This window comes from Opisthorchis viverrini, assembly GCF_000715545.1.
Source record: "Opisthorchis viverrini unplaced genomic scaffold opera_v5_61, whole genome shotgun sequence".
Lineage (NCBI taxonomy): Eukaryota > Metazoa > Platyhelminthes > Trematoda > Opisthorchiida > Opisthorchiidae > Opisthorchis > Opisthorchis viverrini.
Window position 1 is genome coordinate 714,430 of NW_008751717.1, and position 20,047 is coordinate 734,476.

General features: G+C 41.7%; 1 protein-coding gene across 1 annotated transcript; it reads right to left on the reverse strand.

Moving 5' to 3' along the window:
* Positions 1 to 7,108: 7,108 nt before the first annotated feature.
* T265_03967 (hypothetical protein) lies at positions 7,109 to 19,572 on the reverse strand (the record flags this gene model as incomplete). The annotated part of the gene is made up of 2 exons (XM_009168574.1): positions 7,109 to 8,067; positions 18,582 to 19,572. The coding sequence occupies 2 exons, from the start codon at positions 19,570 to 19,572 to the stop codon at positions 7,109 to 7,111; spliced, it is 1,950 nt and encodes a 649-aa protein (XP_009166838.1).
* Between the last annotated feature and the right edge of the window lie 475 nt (positions 19,573 to 20,047).

Genomic DNA, 20,047 nt, shown 5'->3' on the forward strand with positions numbered 1-20,047 from the left:
TCCTTGAAGAACAAGGAATTTCTGCTTTTCGAATGGCTTGGAAAACCAACATGAAGTATTCTGGTATCTCCATAAATAAACCAACGATTAGACTCTACAACAGCAGTTTTCGCTCCGCACCATCCCTTTTAACCACGCTGTATGTACGTGGTTGCGTGTCCAGGTGAAATTCTATAGCGGACTGCTTTTTCACAAAATATACCTTCAAGTTCATTTTCGGTTTCGACCAAATCGGCTTTTGATATCCTTTCATTTCAACAACTAAAAGAAATGGCTCTCAGCCTCGCCATATCTAACTCTATTTCGGATTGCGAAGATATCATGTGCCTATTTACTATACCTAGCCAAATGTTGATAGGACTGACCGGTGAAAGCATGTCCGACGACGCCCAAGTAACAAGAATGCTAGGACAACGCAAAGTATCGCAATGACTAGTTTGAGGTCTGCAAACGCGCAACTCTGTTTCACAGTCTACCGTTTCAGTGTTCAAAACGTGCCCTGATTTGGCCGATTTTTTGCACAGAGTAGACTGTGGTACCAATAAGATCAAGTAGATCTTTTGTTGTCCGTCGTTTCGTTCCCCCCAACTTAACTGTCTTGTAATAAATGCTTTTATACGCCGTTGGCCTGATTCTTCTAAATGAAAGCGGCTAATGAACACTCACGATAATTTCAATGTCACATATTAGATTCCAGCATAATAGTGAAAAATTTAGATATTTCGGAGGACGACTGGATCGCTGAATTTACAAGAGCTAGGTAAATATGTGCAGATCTCAAGAGACGCCAAGGAATCCAGCGCATACCGAATTTCTTGTGATATTTCGTGCCCCTGTCCTAGAGGTATGTAGGACAACTGAGCGAATTTCTAACTGCCACAATTCATTGTTCACCAGACTCCCACTAGCTGCTGTAATCTGAGCACCTTCGCAGTTGTTCACATACAGGAAGTTGGTTCAGTGGCTTCGACGTCTGCACATAGAGACGCACGTGGCTAGCAGAAGCCCCCTATATCATAAGAAGAGTCACGCACATGCTAGAGGGAATACGATGTTTGTGTTCTTTCGGTTGACGGACAACCACAAAGAGGACGATGGGGAAAGCGGAAGTGAGAGCTTGGGGCTTTCACACTTCCCATATATTCCTGTAGGTTTAGTTATTAGTCCGCTCGTTGGGAGCACACACACACCTGCCTTATTACTAAATGAGCAAGGTCTGTTAGGGCTTACTCATTGGATCGGACGGAGGACACGGAAATAGAACAGAAAGAAGAGTGAGTAAATAGGAATAAATGAGAGCCCACAAAAAAATAAGCTGGTGGACACAGTTGGATATAGAGCCAAATGTCCTGATGGACAACGCTTGTGAAATAACTTGAGCGCTTCAAAATGTGGTTCCACACTTCTCTTATAGAGTACATCGCGCTTCAGGGAGTCGGGTAATCGGCAATTATCTGGTCCTATATATCTTACCACTTTTCTTCGGGCTTGCTGTGTGGTAAAGGATCAGAATAGTCTATGCCATTTTCTGCTTGGAAGGATTGACGAAATCAGGATGATTTGGCAACGGTGCTTGCTAACAGCACTCAAATTAAAGATTGAAGGTGGGATAATGAGTGCGTAATTCATTTGAATAACTGAAGCATCCCTCCACTTGAATGGAGTGTCCGTTTTTGTCCCTTACTTCCAGCCTAGTAACCTTCATTGACTCATGTTTATCCTCTGCCTTACAACACTCAATCAGTAGCCAAGTGACGGGGTTTTATTCAATTTAGTAGGATTTCTCCGAGCATTTACAAGCGTTACTCTTATGACGCTCGTCAGCTTTTGCTTGGTGGACTTTTCATGGAATCATTGGTACCATTGGGTGCAGATGTTATTCCCACCTCCTGCAAACGGCAGGTTTTGGAAACACAGACTGGATTGGACCGAGATAAAATATACCGGAATTATTTACCATAAATAATGGAGTTTTTTCAATCACCTTATTTACTGGAAGGACTGCTGATACATCAGACATTACTGGTGTCAAGTGATATATTTCAATTTTTCGAGCTTTCTCCACACGGGCTGAGCGAGGTGGTCGGAAAACTTCTAAACCCTCGCACAGCTGCCAAAGTTCATAATAGCTACATTTTGTCCGGTCACCTCAAGTTCTCCCGCAATATTTTTTTGGATAGGAGTCTCCAAAACTAAGCTGCTGGACAGAGAAAACAACGTGCCGTAAAATGCTTTACATATGACGACTTTTGCTTAAGCAGAGCATGCACCACTGAACAAAAATTATTTTGTAAGTTTAACTGGACGAAAATAAGAGAACAAGTTTTGCGACAAGGAGGAGATTTGATTCATCGCTCAACAGTTAGCAGACACCAAGGACCCAAGTCGGTTGATCAAAACTAACAGCGTGATAACGCTTTTTGTAGGAGATCTTATACAGAGCAGTACGCTGAAGTGTCCAGACTAAGCGCTCACCTTTGGTTGAAAATCCGCTTCTTTGTGGGAAAGTATATTGCTTACATAGTTCCTGTTCTCAGCCTGCTGACATGGTGCCTGCATTTTTTGAGTTCCGCATTGCATGCTTCATTTTGTTACGCACAGTGTGAAGATCAGGTGTCAATATGGGTCTGGCTTGTACAACGTCGATGTACTTTTATTTATTACTAAACATAAAATATTAGCTCCGGAATTTAAGGCGATTTACCTGGATGAAACTGTTCGATTCTGACCGTTGAAGGGTTATTGATATTAAATGTTCACTGATCATGATTTCGGTCGGTCATCGGTAAATCAAGACACCTTACGCTTTACGCAACTCCAAATGATGTAATTCGCTTAGTTGCTTTTCTGCTATTCCGGATACAACAGCATGGCTTCTGCACTTCACAACGTCGAAAATCGGGATACTACTGGTGTCAGGGAAGAAGCAAATTGGTCAAAGAGACCGACCCATCCACATACTTGCAAAGATGATCAAGTGTACTGTTTATACAAGCATTTCAGTCGAGAGATGTGGAACGCCTTAGTTCAGTTGATTGCTTTCACTCCGAAATTATGGCTACTGGCCATAATGACTTGAAAATGGCTGGTGATACTACTAGTTTATTCTAGTTTGTTCTTTGGTGGAACGCCAGTGAAGTGATGTTCATAACTCAGATTCTACAGAGCTTTGTAAGAATGAGAGATGTGAAATGTTGAGTTTAGTTATATCATCACCTAAAAAAGTTCAATTGGGATTGACTTCATTACTTTTCTTGGTATAACATTTTCAGTAGTTTTTGGTGGAACCTCTTGGGTCCATTGATCTTAGAAATAATTACACATAAACGCGAATACTTCGGTATCTTCGACAAGGCTGCCAACACAAAAACAAACTGACCACTGTACAGCAATCTCCAATGGATAATGTCATAAACGAAGAATCAAGTTCGCTTCCAGTTCATTCCCTACCTCACTTTACAAATACGCACTTATTTGGTTTCCTTATTCTTAAGCGAAGTTAATTCGTGCAAAACTAACGTTGTTTAGCTGGCAGTGGCGTCTGACTAAAAAACCGAAATCTTCTCTTTGGACGAGATAATTTTTTTGCTGATAAAATCACCTTATTTCAAAGAACATCGAAGTTCAGACTGCGGATTGTATCTGAATAATCCGGAGACATCAAGTAAATGTTTGTAGCCAATTTTTGAGCTTCATCGGTATTAAGGATCGACCAATCCTTTGCCCGAAATATCCAGTTTTCATCTAATTAGTCACTTGGGCACAGGGAGCTGAAGTCCCCTGTGAAATATGGCAGAATGATCAGGAAGCACACTCCAAAAGCGTGGATAGTTGATGTACGAAACTTTCGTGGACCTCGGGTATTTGGAGATTTAGAGAAACGAGGAGTTGAGTTAACTAAAATCAATGAGACGCAAACAAGTTAGAGAAAATATAAGAGATTGACTGCGAAATCAAGGAAGGTTTTCAAAAATACCACCAATGGTTTGAATTATTTTTAACTATGTGAGCGTGATTGATGCACTCTAGTGACACTACCATAAGTGACCAACACGGACCAAGTTTTAATTCCATCTGTCGAAAGTTGCAGGGTACGATTGTGGTCGTATGCCTGTTGGTTTCTGATATTAATTGACCTTGGAAGCTTCAACACATCCTTTCTCACAGAATGATCTGAGATACCTTTTGACAAACAGATACATCGATTTTTCGTTACAGCGCAAAGTTATTCGGTCAAGAAAAGAAGGTACTGTAAGATAAATCAAATTACTTTTGGTCATTCACTGTTCCTTTGAGAACGGGTGGGCTACAGGTTAAACACAGGCCAATAAGGTAGACTTTCCTTGAATTTCCCCGTCGTTGAACCACCTAAAAACCAACCTTGATGACTATTACTGTGTAAATAAGAGAAGGATTCGGCTAATCATAGGTACAATTCTGAGGGGAGAACTGACCGACGCACAAACCATGCAACCAGTCATAGAACGCTGAACCTAAAAGGCTATCTTCAACTCTGGGTTCTTGTACACTGTAAACAAATAACGGGAAAGCTGACTTTATTGTGCCATCCCGATACACGACTTTCGTTTTGTAATGCATGTCAGCTTCCCAGAGAATCCACAGTGGTGGAAAGTCCATAGGGATTGTTAACCTATAGAATTCATTGCTCGTTATACCAGAAAGTCATTTCGGCTCAGCTGTGACGCAGCTGCAGTTGCAAGCTTTGAGTGCACTTATATTTGTTCGGGAGCAAAGGACAGAATGCTGATTTTAAGTACAGGCACCTTTCCTGAGAAACTATGCACTTCAACCTATGACACCTTTGCAGGCTAATTCACTAATCACATAAGACAGTCCCAACTTCACTTTGTAGCTGGAACTCGACCAGGTGAAAACTCCACTAGATCTATCGTTTTGAACCTTAACTTGTAAGTTAGAGCCAGTTCTCATCTGTAGAGTACAAATGCGCGCAAACCAGAGGCAATCTGCTGTTTAGGCTTGAGGGTAAGGATGCGTCTGATGAATAGCTTGGCTCCTGGTCAACACGAGACACTCACGCGGAAAAGAACTGGTCCAGACCGACCGTTTCAAAAACTGGAATGCCTTGGACAGGAATACACTCTAGACATTCACACGGCCTATGGGTCGACTCAACATCTTCCTTCGTAATTAAAATGAATGAAATAATAAACACACGCTATACTTGCGATGAAATATTACGTGCGAGGTCGGAAATCCTCTGCTGAATGTAAATAATCAATTTTTAGTCTGGCTAGTTTACGAAAAGTGTTGATTCTTCAAGTTCTACTTTCGATCGAGTGCCAAGGATGTTGGTATTTATTCTGATTACAATTACAACTGATAGAGATCGTAAACGGCCATTCACATTGTGCAAACCTATGGGACCCTTTATAACTGATCAACATAATTCCCATCTACTGGATAATGAATAAAAATGTGTTGTGGTGTAACTGTTTGACGGAACATTGAGCTGATGGGTTCCAATTCTAGAACCGTCTCGGCTGTGGTTTTTCTTCCGGATAAGCTGACTAACCAGCTAGTCTTCATTTGTCCCTTTCGTGAAAGCCCGTGAACCTGACTGCCGTCCTATCACAACCTACTTGTGCCTCATGATCGCCTTAAAATTGGATCGGGCTACCCAGCCATCGTGTGCATACCTTGTGCGTTCCAAATGCCTAGTTGTTCTTGCATGATTTAACAGTTCTGGGCCATTATTTGGGCGAGTTGATAATTTTGGGCCTATCGCCTCCCCCCTGGGGTTGCATCCGTTGGAAGACGTTTTTCTGGCTACAAAAGCGGCGCAAAGCAAACATCGTTGAAGGCTACCTACACTGCGCCGGTTCACTGTCTGTGACAAACTACTCTGAGGACGGATGTTAGCCATTAACTCAACGAATGGTGTGGCTCAATCGTGTGAACACCAGGGCAACACAGGTTAGAAATAGTCTTGTTTCTAACTGCTAAACAACTCAACGAATGGTGTGCTCAATCGTGTGAACACCAGGGCAACACAGGTTAGAAATAGTCTTGTTTCTAACTGCTAAACGGTTTATCATCTGTAAAGTATTTTCATTGTTATTAAACGAATGACTTGTTCTTGTTTTGCATCTGCCACATCAAATCAGTTGTTCCACTTGCTTGCTGTTTAAAAATTTACATTCTGAAGTTCTGTCACGCGCATTGTGGTAGACCACTCAAATGCATTACCTCGGTTGATGCGAAATCGACGAAAACAATGTTGTTACTAAAGCTAATCTCTCTCACTATCACAGTATGATCACAGCCTGACTGGATTCCAAACATTATCAGTTTTCCAACCTTACCGTATTTTCCATCATGAGGACTAACGCGTTTTCATAATATACATACAGCAGATCTCAGGAAGAATAATGTTTTAAGTTAAGTGTAGGTAACGTGACGAATGAAACGCAGTTTGAAGATCATTTGGGGAAGTGTATCCAAGTCCTAGATGTATAGTAGGCCGTTGTATGTCTCAATTACAGTTTAATAGAAAAATGTCATAGGATGCCTTCGGATAAGATTAATCTCTGTAGCGTGTAAGATGACGAACGTTATAGAACGAGACGGAAAACTAAATAGAGTTAGGCATAAATATGGAGAGATTGATCGCGTGAACTTAGGAATTACTGTGCAAATGGAAAGCCATTAATTTAGATCAGAACATACGTGGCTGACTATTGAAAGACAAGTTAGTTTCGGTACTACCAGTTGAAGCAACTTTTCAGACAGTTTGGTTCGTTTTTACCCAGATATATATTATCTTAAACAAGTGCATCACTGCTTGATCTAATGGAAGAGCACAAGTCAGAGGAACACCGATGCGTATAGGTTGTATTAGTGTGCAGTCAAGAGATATAAGTAAAAGTTACTGAGGAAGTTGCGATAGAATATAGATTAATCATTTCGCCATGGAGATTGATACCGTTCCCCCACCATATTTTTCAAAACCTTTTCAAACTCAGAAAGCATCTGGTCACTGTAGAGAACATGAGGTTTAAATCATTTCACAGAGAATAGCTCGGAAATAAAGGAATGAATGTCACTCGAATGCTTTCGACTTTTCTTGCTAACTTTGCAGTGCTGCGATAGAAAATGGCAGCTGTTTAATCCTCCAGTCAGCCCTTTCGCATTTCAAGTCGTCCGTTCTTGAAGCAGCTCCTTTGGAGGCAAACCAACCGGAAGATGAGTCTTTTGTCTCTTTTGCTGATTCTCTTGGGTGGCTCGTGGCGGGTGAATAGCCCTGTGGCGAATGAAGGGATGGATTTATTACAACATCGGCGGCAAATGCATGCAGTGGTTCTTTGAGCGATGACCGATTTCTTGCTCCTGTATAGAGCTTAGACAGTTCGTCTGTTCGCGAGTTTTTGCAACTAGACAAATGATATGGCGAACCCGAATACACTTGGTCTGAGAGCAAAGGTTTACATTCACACGAACTCACTGCTTGTTGTTCTGCAGTGGTGTTCCTGTCTTTTCTGTTTCTACTTTTGTCCTCACCACCGAATTCGCACCAATCTGATAAAGGATTCAACTCAGTGATGCCACCAACACCACATAACTCGTGATTGGAATAAACATCTTCTTCAAGCCTATCCGTCGACAATATAGAATTTGGATAGTCCTTCTGCAAACTGTCTTTAAGAGGAAACTGAAAAATGGAGCTGGAGCACATGTCGATGAATTTTGCCTGCCTTATGTAGTTTCTGGATTTCTGGATTTTCACGAAGGACTTTGAGTTACATGGATTCAGTGTACTCCAGGTGTTTGAGCGGCTAGCTGAAAAGAGTATTCGCGAGAGGTCTTCCTTGGGACTTCCCGTTTGTTGAGACATCATCAACGAATTATACTTCGGCAAATCTTTTTTCAGTACACGCGTCCATAATTTGGTAAGGTTGTTTTTGCCTGGCTTCCTGGTCAACGAAAAGTAGTTACCATTGTCGTGGTGCCGTGACTTGATATGAAGTTTTAACGAGGAGCCTTGCGTGAATGATACACCACAAGCGGAGCAAGAATACGGCTTGTCACCTGAAAGTATAGGCGTGAAAAGAAAACAGTTCACATATAAGTCATAACGAAATTCTCATTTGTATATAAACGATGGAGGACCCACACTGATTTTTACAGAATAACATAATGAAGTTTCGTAGAAAACTTGATGTTTGATGCTTGTATTTTTTTCTAGTGTGGACAACAAAAGTCATCTTATTGAACCTGACCAACACAACCAAAACCAACAGACTTGTACACGTCTATTGCCAACTACCGTATTCAGCAAAGCCTGGTACCTTTTGGGCTGGAAATAATCATCCAGGTCCTTTATAGTTGATTTATACAACTATTTCTGTAAACATGATTTATTGCCCCTTTCCGAATGTCACGCCAAACCTGAAGTAACCGCATGCAAGAATAATCCGTTTCATTAACATTTTTCTTGGTGTTATCCTGAGGGATCTTCTGGTGGAACACTCTGGTAGGTGGATATTGTATTTGTCATGAGGACAAAGCTAATATTCCGACAGACTCAAAGCCAAAAGTTCATTCGGAGTGAACAAACAGGACTAGTCCCAACCATTTCTGGTTACACACTGTGAATTCGACCACCATGCACGACGAACAGGTAAAACCCAAGACTTCTGCTGCCCAGTTATCGGGGCTATGATTCATATTTGAGCCGTGGCAAATTACACAATTTTATTAGACAGCATACAGCTGGGCGTTCCCATGGTGATCCACCTAGATCAAGGGGCGGTTCGCTCCGCACATAGACTATGGTGATCCACCTAAATCAAGGGGCGGTTCGCTCCGCACATAGACCTATTCAGACAGATTCCTTAAAACTCAGCTACTAAGCACCAAGTACTTTAGTCACGTAGTTCTTAGTTAGAAGCATTACTTCGACAGCAGTCGTCTTCACAATGAATGAAGATGTGTAAACTCATAATATCACCAGTTCTTAATTTAAATCACCTTGGCTAATCAGCAGAAATGATTGCGCATTTGTTGCGCTGAACTTCACTACACTCGGTGCATCTATATAGTGAGCCATGAGCCATTTAGCTTCGTCTGTTAGTTTTAAGTACCTGGAAACAAAAACATTCAAAAAAGAAGGGAAGCAGAACATGAAGTATTTAGGCTGCCAAAAAATTAATATCTTTAATATAAGCAACACCAAAGATCATAACATCATAAAGGTAACTAGTGTGCCATAAACGGGACAACTTGCAAATGCACGTCCTTGCGATTATGAGCGCGCAACGAATAATTCACTCAAAATGTGAGTCTAGTCTTCTTATAAGTATCCACTCGCAACAGCTAACAGCAATCCAGAACGAAGTATTTCTGCCGAAGTTCCACGGAAGTAGACTGTGGAAATCAGAGACAAACCGACTCATAGAGTAGTTGGTACTACTTAAGATTCCGTCATATTTACCTATATGGTTTGCCAGTATGTGGGGCCAACAGCTCAGAGAAAGAGTGGCAGCGCGCGTTGAGTAGAACCAACACCTGAAGCAGAAAGTTTGATGCAGATATGTTTGGACAATAACTGCAGAATAAGTAGTTGACAGAACAGTCATTGCTGACACATACTTTTTTACGTGAACTGAAGCTTCGAATCACTGACTCTGCAATTAAGACAGATTGCCTGAATGGTAGTAGCTTTGGAGGGGGGGGGCGAACTAACTTTGGATGGCCGATGGTCTGTGATACCCCCAGGTTGACGTTAAAAGTGAGTTTTGCTCTTCCTTCTTGAGCTCGAGTGCATGGAGAGGCTTCTGAATATCACGAGATAAACTGAAAACATGTAGCGTCTTTTATGAGAGCGTTCACAGATGGTCGCTTGGCTGGGCGAGGTGCTTTCCTTCTTGAGCTCGAGTGCACGGAGAGGCTTCTGAATATCACAAGATAAACTGAAAATATGTAGCGTCTTTTATGAGAGCGCACACAGATGGTCGCTTGGCTGGGCGAGGTGCAAAACTTCGAAGTTGCTATAATTGTGTCACTGCTTAAAAGAAAGGAATACCGATATACAAAGAGCATGCAATCATCTCCCCACTAAAAGTAAGATTCTGGCTCACATTCTGCTCAACCACATGAACCCATAAAATCACTCTTAGGAGGTCGGTTTTTTGGTCACGTGCAAAATAATTCGAAAGCACTTAGCATTTTCTATCCTCCAAGATGACTAATCTTTTTATCTCTAGAAGCCCTATTCTAGTGGAAACGTACTGTGCACGTAAAACAACAGTCTGCAGATTATTGAACATTGTTTCGTTTATCTTTTTTCAAGAATTTCATTACATCGCATTCCTTCACACTATGAATGTCCAGTCAGATAAAAAGCTGGATAGCCTGGAAATATTCTAAAAATAAAAATTTACCTTGATTGAATTAGAATATAAAAATGTGGAGTCTCGGAGATGCGACACACACTGGGCAACTGCATGTTTGCAGAGATGAACAACCGAAAAAAAGAGTTGAAGCTAATCCAACAAAGGCTTCTATCGGGAACGGAGACGTTTTATGTTTCCCATAGTACCGACCGGACCTTTTTTAGAGTTAAACGAAATACTAGTGGAAAACTCACCTCCAATTTTCTCCAAGTTTGTCAGATAGTGAATAAATAAATACCTTAATTCCCCGCTACACTTAAGCGAAAATAGCATCTATAGCCACTTAGTTTTTCGTGCAATGAAGCGTAGTTGCCGGAAGAATTACACAGTATCCTAAAACCACAATGCTCCTCGGAAGCGCATCAGCGTGGCTTCATCCTAAACTTCACAGATCGACACACTGTCTTCGCTTTCACAAGAGACTTAAGTGAACATGCTTGTCCTGGCGCAATTCTTCCCGAACACATTTACCCACTTTGGATATACTTTATTATTCACTAATCCGAGGGCTACAAAACCAATCAGTATTCTAATTTAAATGCAAACTGGTGTTGTTCCGCACAACCATGAGACTGACACTTTCTATGTATGCAACATTCGACGATTGTAATCCTCACATCTGTCGTGTGTAATATGAACCATCATGTCGAGATTTCGAACATATGCTAGAATGCGCCGGTGATTGTGTACGGTGGGGTTGGGAGAAGGGGTCTAAATAAACTACACAGAGCTGTCAATCAGCTAGGGTGTGGAATGGTCAGGAGATTAGACGAAAGGGGACAACGTATCTTGGCAACGGAAGTGTGAACCTGTGTTGCCGAATGTGTGTGGCTGCGTGCGCGCACACGCAAGTGTATGAAACGGAAACCTGTCAATGTAGATTATGCTCGCACATAAAACCGTGAATAGTAAAATGAAGTATTGGACAAGATCTACCCTATAGTCAGTTTGGTGAACAGTGGCAGAGACAATTCATCTATCAACAATTGTGTAATTGTTGTTATCTATCATCTGTTGCCGGTGAAGTGGAATGAGTTTTGTCAGAAATAATCCTGTGCATGACTGCACCTGAAATAAACAACCCCAGGTTCCGATGTCCATTTTTTTGGTAGCTGACACGTTTTTGGTCCAATTCTTTTGTAATCGGAAGTTTTACCGCGATAGAGGCTTTTCCGTTTCGCAGATGTCACCATGTTGTAAATTGGACGAGGTTCTGGTAAGTTTACTGGAGCGGTTAACTAAACCGCTGATCATTGGTTCACAAATCCTGCCTATTTTATGACCATCCGGGAATTAGTCAGAATATTACTGCCGCTGTTCACATCAGTGATGATGGGTTGATAATATAAAATCTCGTGTGATCTTTTGAGAGAAAATCCATCAATCTATCAACTTCAGCAAATCAGCGGACACCCGTTTAGGAGTACACTTGATGAGCCTTGAGCATTCACGGAAAAACAGAAATAGGAAGTTTTGCGATGACACGCAATTTTTTATATATCCCCTTCTTCAACTTTGAATCCCCACAATCGAACTGAGTTGAAACAAGAACTAATAATTACTGAATACATATCAACTGTGGAGGCCAAATGCGCAGACCCCCAGGGAGAAAACATAACATGCTGCGAGTTTGTAAAACGCAGTTTCGAATGAAACAAGTCTGTAAGATATTTTGGACGCAGATTCTTGACACAGCTAGTTGGAAGAGAAGAGTTTATTCTAAGTGGTTTTCACTGTCTCATGAACATGTCAGTCATATTACCTATTGTAGGTTAAGTTTACTTGCAAAATGTGCTCTACAGAATGCAAGGGGTTCCATGTTTAGATTTAAAACACGGGAATCATCAGAGACCTAGAAGGGGCGCAACAGACAGCCATTCATTTGTTCCCCGTTAGACCATTCTTTGAACATATGAGAGTTCAGTCGAAAATGTATAAAGATGCAATCAAACGAGTGCTGATGAAGGCTTTTAAAAATGTGACCTAGTTGATTGGCTAGGAAAACGCTTTCAAGCTCAACATGGCTTAGTTTAGTAGCTACTTCAAGCTGCCTCTCATTCAAATTAAACAAGGATGGATAAAGTGGTGTTTGAAAACAACCTCCATGCAGAAGGGACTGAGGAAGGCTGAAGATCACTTCACTCAGAGGCGCAATTTGGTGGCATGAAGTTGAATTTGAACAGTCCAGTTGGGTAAGCATAGTGCATCGTGAATTCAGGAAAGAAGGAAGCCTTCCGTCGCCGAAATTCACGTGGCAGCTCTATGTATTTTCGGGATTCCATTTTAGCAAAATGACGGACACATCTGGAATAATGGGTTGGAATCAATCAAATAACCAGCTTTCCACAATTTTTGTGATAGTTTAGAAGGGACGTGGCAATCAACACCAAACAAACATGCATCAAAATCACCCGCCTCAAAACTGTTCAGTTATTATAACGGATATCAATTTTTAAAGCAGCCCGGTACTGAATCCTACTGAGAACGTCTGGATAATCATGGTACGGATAGTGCGTTGCAGGTATCTCGTCTTACGGTTTGGTTATTCGAAGGCGAGACTCACAGAGGAGCGAAGTGGCGACATATCTGGGAGTCTGTTGAACAGTGCTCGAAAAGATGCTCCGATCAACGCTTCCCGGCAAAGCGTTCATTTCTGCACCTAACTTGTTTTGGCTTCATTGTTTCGACCCCTGTAGTAGGTGGTGTGATGTTTCTGCAGATTTTCACAGTTAAACACAGTGATAACCGATTGGTTTTTGTAGAGTTCTTTTTGGGTTTGAAGATCCTACCTTCAGATGAGGCTACGCAGGAATGGTCATCGGCTGTGATGGTATCAGTCGCACCGTGAGTACTGATAACGGCAGGTTTATCCTAGCCCCCTAATTGGATAAATCCGGAGAACACGTCTGTTCCACACCAACTTAAGGTTTAACTATGGAGATTATTAGTCCTTCACCTTGTACGATCCACCGGTATTCGGACCGGAAGATTGAATCAAGCTCACTCAATAAGACGTATGTAATGCTGTCATTTTTGCCATATTGTACGGCTAACGGTTGGTGGTAACTTCCAAACGATGGTTTGACACTGGTAATTTAACTGTGTACACCATCTAGAAATTTTTGACGGTTATGAAGAAATTATTGCGCTGTGCTAAGTTTTAGGAATTGTACACGAATCCCTTGTCAACGAAGCCTCTGTTGTGAAAGAATTTTCTGACGTGACTACATTAGTGGTTGCTCCAGGGACTGGCGCAGCCTGTTACAGTGTCCGATAGTTAAGTACATTCTAGAAAATATTCCGCTTGAGAGGGGATCTAACAAGAATTCGGTTGTATGATTACTTGACCTAAAGACTGGTAGAGAACTGTGAATAATCAACGACCTTTGAGAGTATCGGATACCCGTAGCATTTGCAAGGGTGCGTGCGCTGATCTTAACTACGGCAGAGTAGTTTTTTAATTATACTCTTTTATTTAAAATGGCCATCAGCTCGATGCACAACCGTGGATCGCAATTGATCACTTGTTAGTGACATGAAAATACTAATTCATCCAGTAGATTAGCGGCTTGTCTAATCACACTGGTTAAGAACATCGCCACCTTGTATGTTATTCCCGAGGAGTAAAACAGTCCGCTGCCTTCCTGAGGGTGAGTTTCAAATGGTACCGTTTTGATGGTAAACAACAATTGTAAAACAGTCTACTTGTTACCTAGCTTCCTCAACAGTAAAATATATACATGTGGAAAGCCGCGTGGTGACGCCTTATTAAGAATATCAGGTTTTGGCATTAAGTTGTCTTCAGTTACATCAACACGCGACGTGATTCTTGAAGTTCAGTTGAAACTTCGTCATAGCGATGAGTCACAATTCCTGTCGAAACATCTTCATATGAGGACAATTTGACTCCTTGCACTTGTTAAGCATATTTTGGTTACTTTAATGAAGATGAGCGAGGGTTTGATGTCTAGCATGGCATATTATTTCATAGGGTGTCTCCCTGCTTTAGTTGCATATCACGTCGTTCTTCAACTAGGTACCTCAGAATAATTACATTTTAGCATTTTACAATGTTATTGGAATCAACCCAAAAAACCTTGCTATCCAGCTGAATCCCTGTGATGTTCTTCCTCAGTGAACGAGCTAGAAGAGGCCGCCTCATATTTCAGTTTATTATACACAGCACACTAGTCATAAGGCTATCGGAGAGTTTTCAGCAACCTCGTGAGTAGCGTAATACGTCTATACATTTGCTAATAAGAGTGGCAGATGAATATGTAAGGTTCTACTTTTAGGCACCACCTAGCGAAAATCTTGCATCGTATTTGATCGGTACAACCGTGGTTACTTGTTTTAAGGCAAGAGCTACTCTGGCCAAAATTAGGCACCATTAATTTAAATGGGCACAGTGTATGAGCACGTTGGAGAATGATATTCACATGCCTGTCCACAACTCAATATTTCACTTTATTTTTATCCATGAGTGCAACTTTCTTTGTCTCTTCTGATATACTCAGTACAAAATATATGATAAAACACTCAAGCACGACCAGTTTCCGGTTCACTGGCTCGTGTTTCACGAGCAAACAAGGGTCTCCGAATTTGGTCAGGAAACCACTTCCTAGGAATTCTATTCGTGCTGGTGTGACAATAATGAGTCTCTTGGAATGAATACGAAAACATGGCCCGTTTCCTCTGGTACGTGTATGAACGTTGTTTTTTCTGAATATGAGTAGACGTTATGGAGTTATACACCTAATTGCGGACTAAACTGATGTCACTAGTGGCTGAACTGATTGTTGGGCGACCCTTAGGTCTATGATATCATACACTGTTCATTTCAATGACTATCGGGGAGTTCTTGACAACCTTACCAGTGATTTTGAGTGGAGAAAATGTTCTGCAATTTCTCGAAAATCATACAAACTGAAACATGGGGTGGCCTTGTGCAGCACGTTCATTTTAAGAGTATCTCAAGGGAGAGATTCAGCTGGTCTCCAGCCGCAGTGTATTTCGCGAATGGGCTGCAATTTGGTTCCACATAGACTGGTTCCACATAGACTGATGGGGAACTCGGAGACCGTGTCTGCTTGGTGAGCCCAAAAACGGTGAAACCGATCGTTGTTCCTCGAACCGTTTTCGACAACCTTGAACAAACGTAGATTCGTCAACATTTCTCCTGGAAAGATGCATGCAATCCGGCAGCCGCTTAAGCTGTGATACTGTCAGTGATTTCTCAGTGCACACCAAAATACTTGTCTGGTATTCGGTGAACATGGGATGGGGAAACTGGTTTTCTTATGTAAAAGTATTACTTTTTTGAAGCCGCACCTTGGTAAACATTCCACCTACTTAAAGTTTTTTCCACCGTCTGATCTGGCTTAATCTTACACATGTAAAAGGGCACTTTCACATGGGGCAGTCATTTGTATTAATTTAATGTAGCAGTTAGCAAGGCTTCGCTACCACTGACAGGAAACTCAGCTGCAACTCATCTGAAGCTCTCGTTTATACCGGTAGATAAGTGAATGTTCTAAGCAGACACCGCCTCAGTTTCAGCTGGAAAGAGATTCACTACATCAAATTGCGTATTATTACTAATAAGAAAGAAATCCGGCAGGATCACTAGATGGTGTTCAGGCATGGCATAAGAACAGTGAGGACTCGGGAAATCCGACGAACAAGGATCAAACTGGTAGTTGGTTGTTCGGAGTTTCCGCCAATTTTTTGAGTGGTTTTGAGTAAAGCATCGCTATTTTTCAACAGATTTTGATTATATCCTCAATGCTGACGAATTTGGAAAAAACTTGTATGTGGTTCCTTATGAATCTATCATCGGCCTGTAAGCGTTCACAGTGAGAGAACAGGAGTGTCTAACCAAAGCATAGGATGAGGAAATGAATAACGTTCTATCAAGCCATGGTGTAAATTTTACAAACGAACCGGATTGAAAACGTCTACAACTGGTGCTGTGCACGTTGGTGCGCTTTTAAATATACTACCCGCCCACCACTGGAGAAGCAAGCGAGCACTAACCAGACGAGATCTGCTACACAGCGTGAATTTTGTAAACAGAGGGTCGCGTGGACTAGCAGTGCATTTTGGATAAGGGTTGTACGGGCCGGCCAGTCACACATTTCGTTCAGTGAACATAAGCGGGCCGGCAGAGAGACTTCGTCCAGTCACACATTTCGTTCAGTGAACATAAACACGGCTATCTCTTTTTCTCGAGGTCGTAGATTGTGTGTTCCTTCCGAATCAGGCTGCTGCCGATGTGGACAACATGAAACTATATCTTCTTGATATAATGCGTCATTCATCGGGTTCCTGAAAGCCAAATTTAGCTATCCGAACACGAAGCCTTGAGCCTTTTCTAAAACTGGCCGTGCAACTATAATTTCACTTTGAGTGACCGATTGATGAGACGTAGCATCAAGTCTTGGAAAAGTGGTTTCCCCATTTTACAAGATTTTACACAGCGTACGCCATCAAGGAGAGTGAAATTAGGTGAAACAAATGGAAGTGTGAATAGATGGGTGTGAAGGATGAGCCTAAACTGACTTGAACCTGGGAAATCATTCAGGATTTCGCAATATCTGCGGAATCAAAAAATAATCATGTGGTCACAGAAACAACGATTTCGACATAACAAGGCACAAAACTGACTTGCACCAATGCATACATGGTCTACAGAAATAGGCTTGTTTGTAGTATTGAGTTTTAGGAGACTTCAGTTGAGATTTCGTGCTGTAATTGAAGCCAAACTATGCCGAATATTCGAGGTTGTACGCCTGTTTCATCCCTATTGGGAATCCTCAGGAACGCGTATCCCACAAAGTCTCGCAGGAAGTCTCGCATCCGTGACACTCAGGGTAGTAGTTTGTACACCTAAATGCTCGTCCTAGAGCGGCCAATCAGCCCTGTAGCCAACACAGAGTTAGACAGAGTATAGCGTCACTAATCCTACCAATAGGAAATCCACATCCAGTGGTCGTATGTTGACTGCATTTTCGTGGAAGTTCACCTGTTTTTTTAATCATTCTACTTCGTGAGCAACTTATAGTTTACTGATAGTGTGAGGAAGCCAGAAGCTCGAGACCACTCGGATAATTCAGAATACGGTTGAAGCACTTGGACGTCACTTATTGACTTTCCAAGGAAGCCTGGCTCCACTTACATGACGAAATTTCCAATGATTATTTTCCACTTTTGCAATGCAGGTTGTTTGTTTTTCTAGATATTTTTCCAATTCAGTTTCATCACTTTTCAGGCACAATTCATTAATTTGGCCTCTACATTCTTGATTTTCTTTTTGTTACGGGCTGGTGAGGTAGCATATGAAGTAGCTTTTTGTCTGCTATTGCACACATCTTTGTCCTATCTTTCGTAATTTGCCCCAGCTTTTGACAATATACCACGATTATAAAGGTGTAGTTTTTTTTTACGAAATACTGTGTTACAGCTGAACTACTGCAGTCAGTAAGGCAGAAATCCCTACTTACATTACGCTTCCTAGGTTCATTATCTGCGAGGAAGCATTTATTGTAAATCCACATCAGCGATCCAAACCTTACAGTGTCCACATGTGTGCCCTTTTTAAAACTGTATTTCATTTGTGAAATTGGATCTTTTAAAGACATTTTAATATTCCAATGCTTTGATAACCTTATATTCCTGTACAATTGTGAGCAATAAAAGTCCACGCAGAATGAAGTCGTAAGTGAAGGAGACTTGAAAGTTAGAGCTCCCGAGTATCAAACTCGTGAAAAACCGGCCCATATTTGGCGCATTCGTTACCAGGTAGTCTATTTCAACTTACATTGACCCAATGTGTTGTTGGACTGGCAGCTCACAACGGTCATTTATACCGACTAAGATTTTTGAGCACTCTGGCAGTATCATAGCCCCCGTACAACCATAACATTCAGATTCGGAAAGAAAAACACAAGTTTGGTGATATGCTTAAACTCTCAAAGGGTTTCCAATAACTTTCTTAGGAAAAGTACGAATCGTCTTTGTCCGTCGTTAAGTTGTATGGGCACAGTGCAGTGTCTGTTGGTCATCCATGTCTAAAACATCGCAAGCCTCCATTCGATCTCATTAAATTGTTAATAAGCATAATTTGTAGATATAGCGTCATCGACTTACCGGTGTGCGTTCTGATGTGGACATACATGTTGCTATAATGCCGCGTAGTGTAGTTACACAATTTGCACTTGAGAACTGATTCCCCAGTTCCAGTAGCGTGGGTCTTTTGCAAATGACGCAAAAGGTTCTTCTCAAAACGGAAGCACTTTCGACATATGGGGCAGACCATATTTTGGTCCATTGCAAAAGCGCTGAAATTCAATGGAGGCGAGTAGCGGCCAACGTAGCTATTGGTTGGAGTCAGTTGGTTAACATTTGCTGCTTTTGAAGGCACATCGGTTATTACCTTTCCGTCCTTTAACCCTTCATTCCAAACGTCTGTATTTGGATTCCAAGAAACTACAGGGCATTTGTTCGAGAAGAATGCGTTCTCCGTCTGAAAGCTTAAGTTCGAAGTGGTTGCTTTGCGCAAACTGTCCATGAGCTCTGAGTTTCTTCGATCGAAAGACTGACTGGCAGGGTACGAGTGCTGCAGTGAGGTAAATTTGTTTACAGCATAATCGGCTCCCTTGTCACTGAGTTCATCAAAACTCTCGGTTGCTCTGGCGTTTAAGTTGGTCGATCCAATGGGAGTCCAATGCCAGTCCCTCGACCCCTGTTCAAGGTCCATGCTGATTTCATCGCCGCGTTGCTGCACGTTGTATCCTTGAAACCGACTCTCTGAGGCTAAGTTCAAGAAGTGGTTCAAAAGTTCTGAACTTTCTGACTTTGTCCGCAAATCCAGTGCATCCTCACTAGATGGAAAGTTACCAAAATTATTTTTTCGACATTGTTGCAAAATGACCGAGGTAATGATTCCGATGAGGGACATTTTGGTAAGATTCTGATTGCACTGGGGAGAAACTCTATCCCACAAGGAGAGATATGGATCTGTTTGTGCAACAGGGTTGGACATTGATTCATTGGGATACACGACAGGGTCCGAAAAATCCTGAGTTCGGTAGCACACAGATGTTTGAGGGATGGACAGAAACGGATTATCTGAATGCATTGCAGATTACGGACGATGCGGGAAAATGTCAAACACTCCCTTACAAAGGAAGTTTGTCAGAGCTTTGAGCTAGAACAGCAAAGAGACATCATTTATTGCCAAAGAACCAATGTGGAGAATGTGATAGTGACATAATTACGGATTAGTATGGCACCGGAGTTGCACTTTCGCTCTCTGGAGAAGGAGAATTTCGTTGCAAAAGAACAATTCTGCATACAGTTTGTCCAAAATCTCGTTGCACCAAACTGATTAAATTCGATTAGTTGGACAATGAATTATGTACATACAAGTATGACCAATCCATTTAGTGCAAAGAAAGCTATGACTCCAGCTCAACCTGACAGTCACAGAAACAAGATTCCAACGATCAGAGTTCGGAGTAAGTGTCACCCAGAGAAAATTCGATGGACATTATTCAATCGATTCCCAGCGGTACCCAGTTGATGAACTTTGCACTGAATGGTAAGTGTTGGGT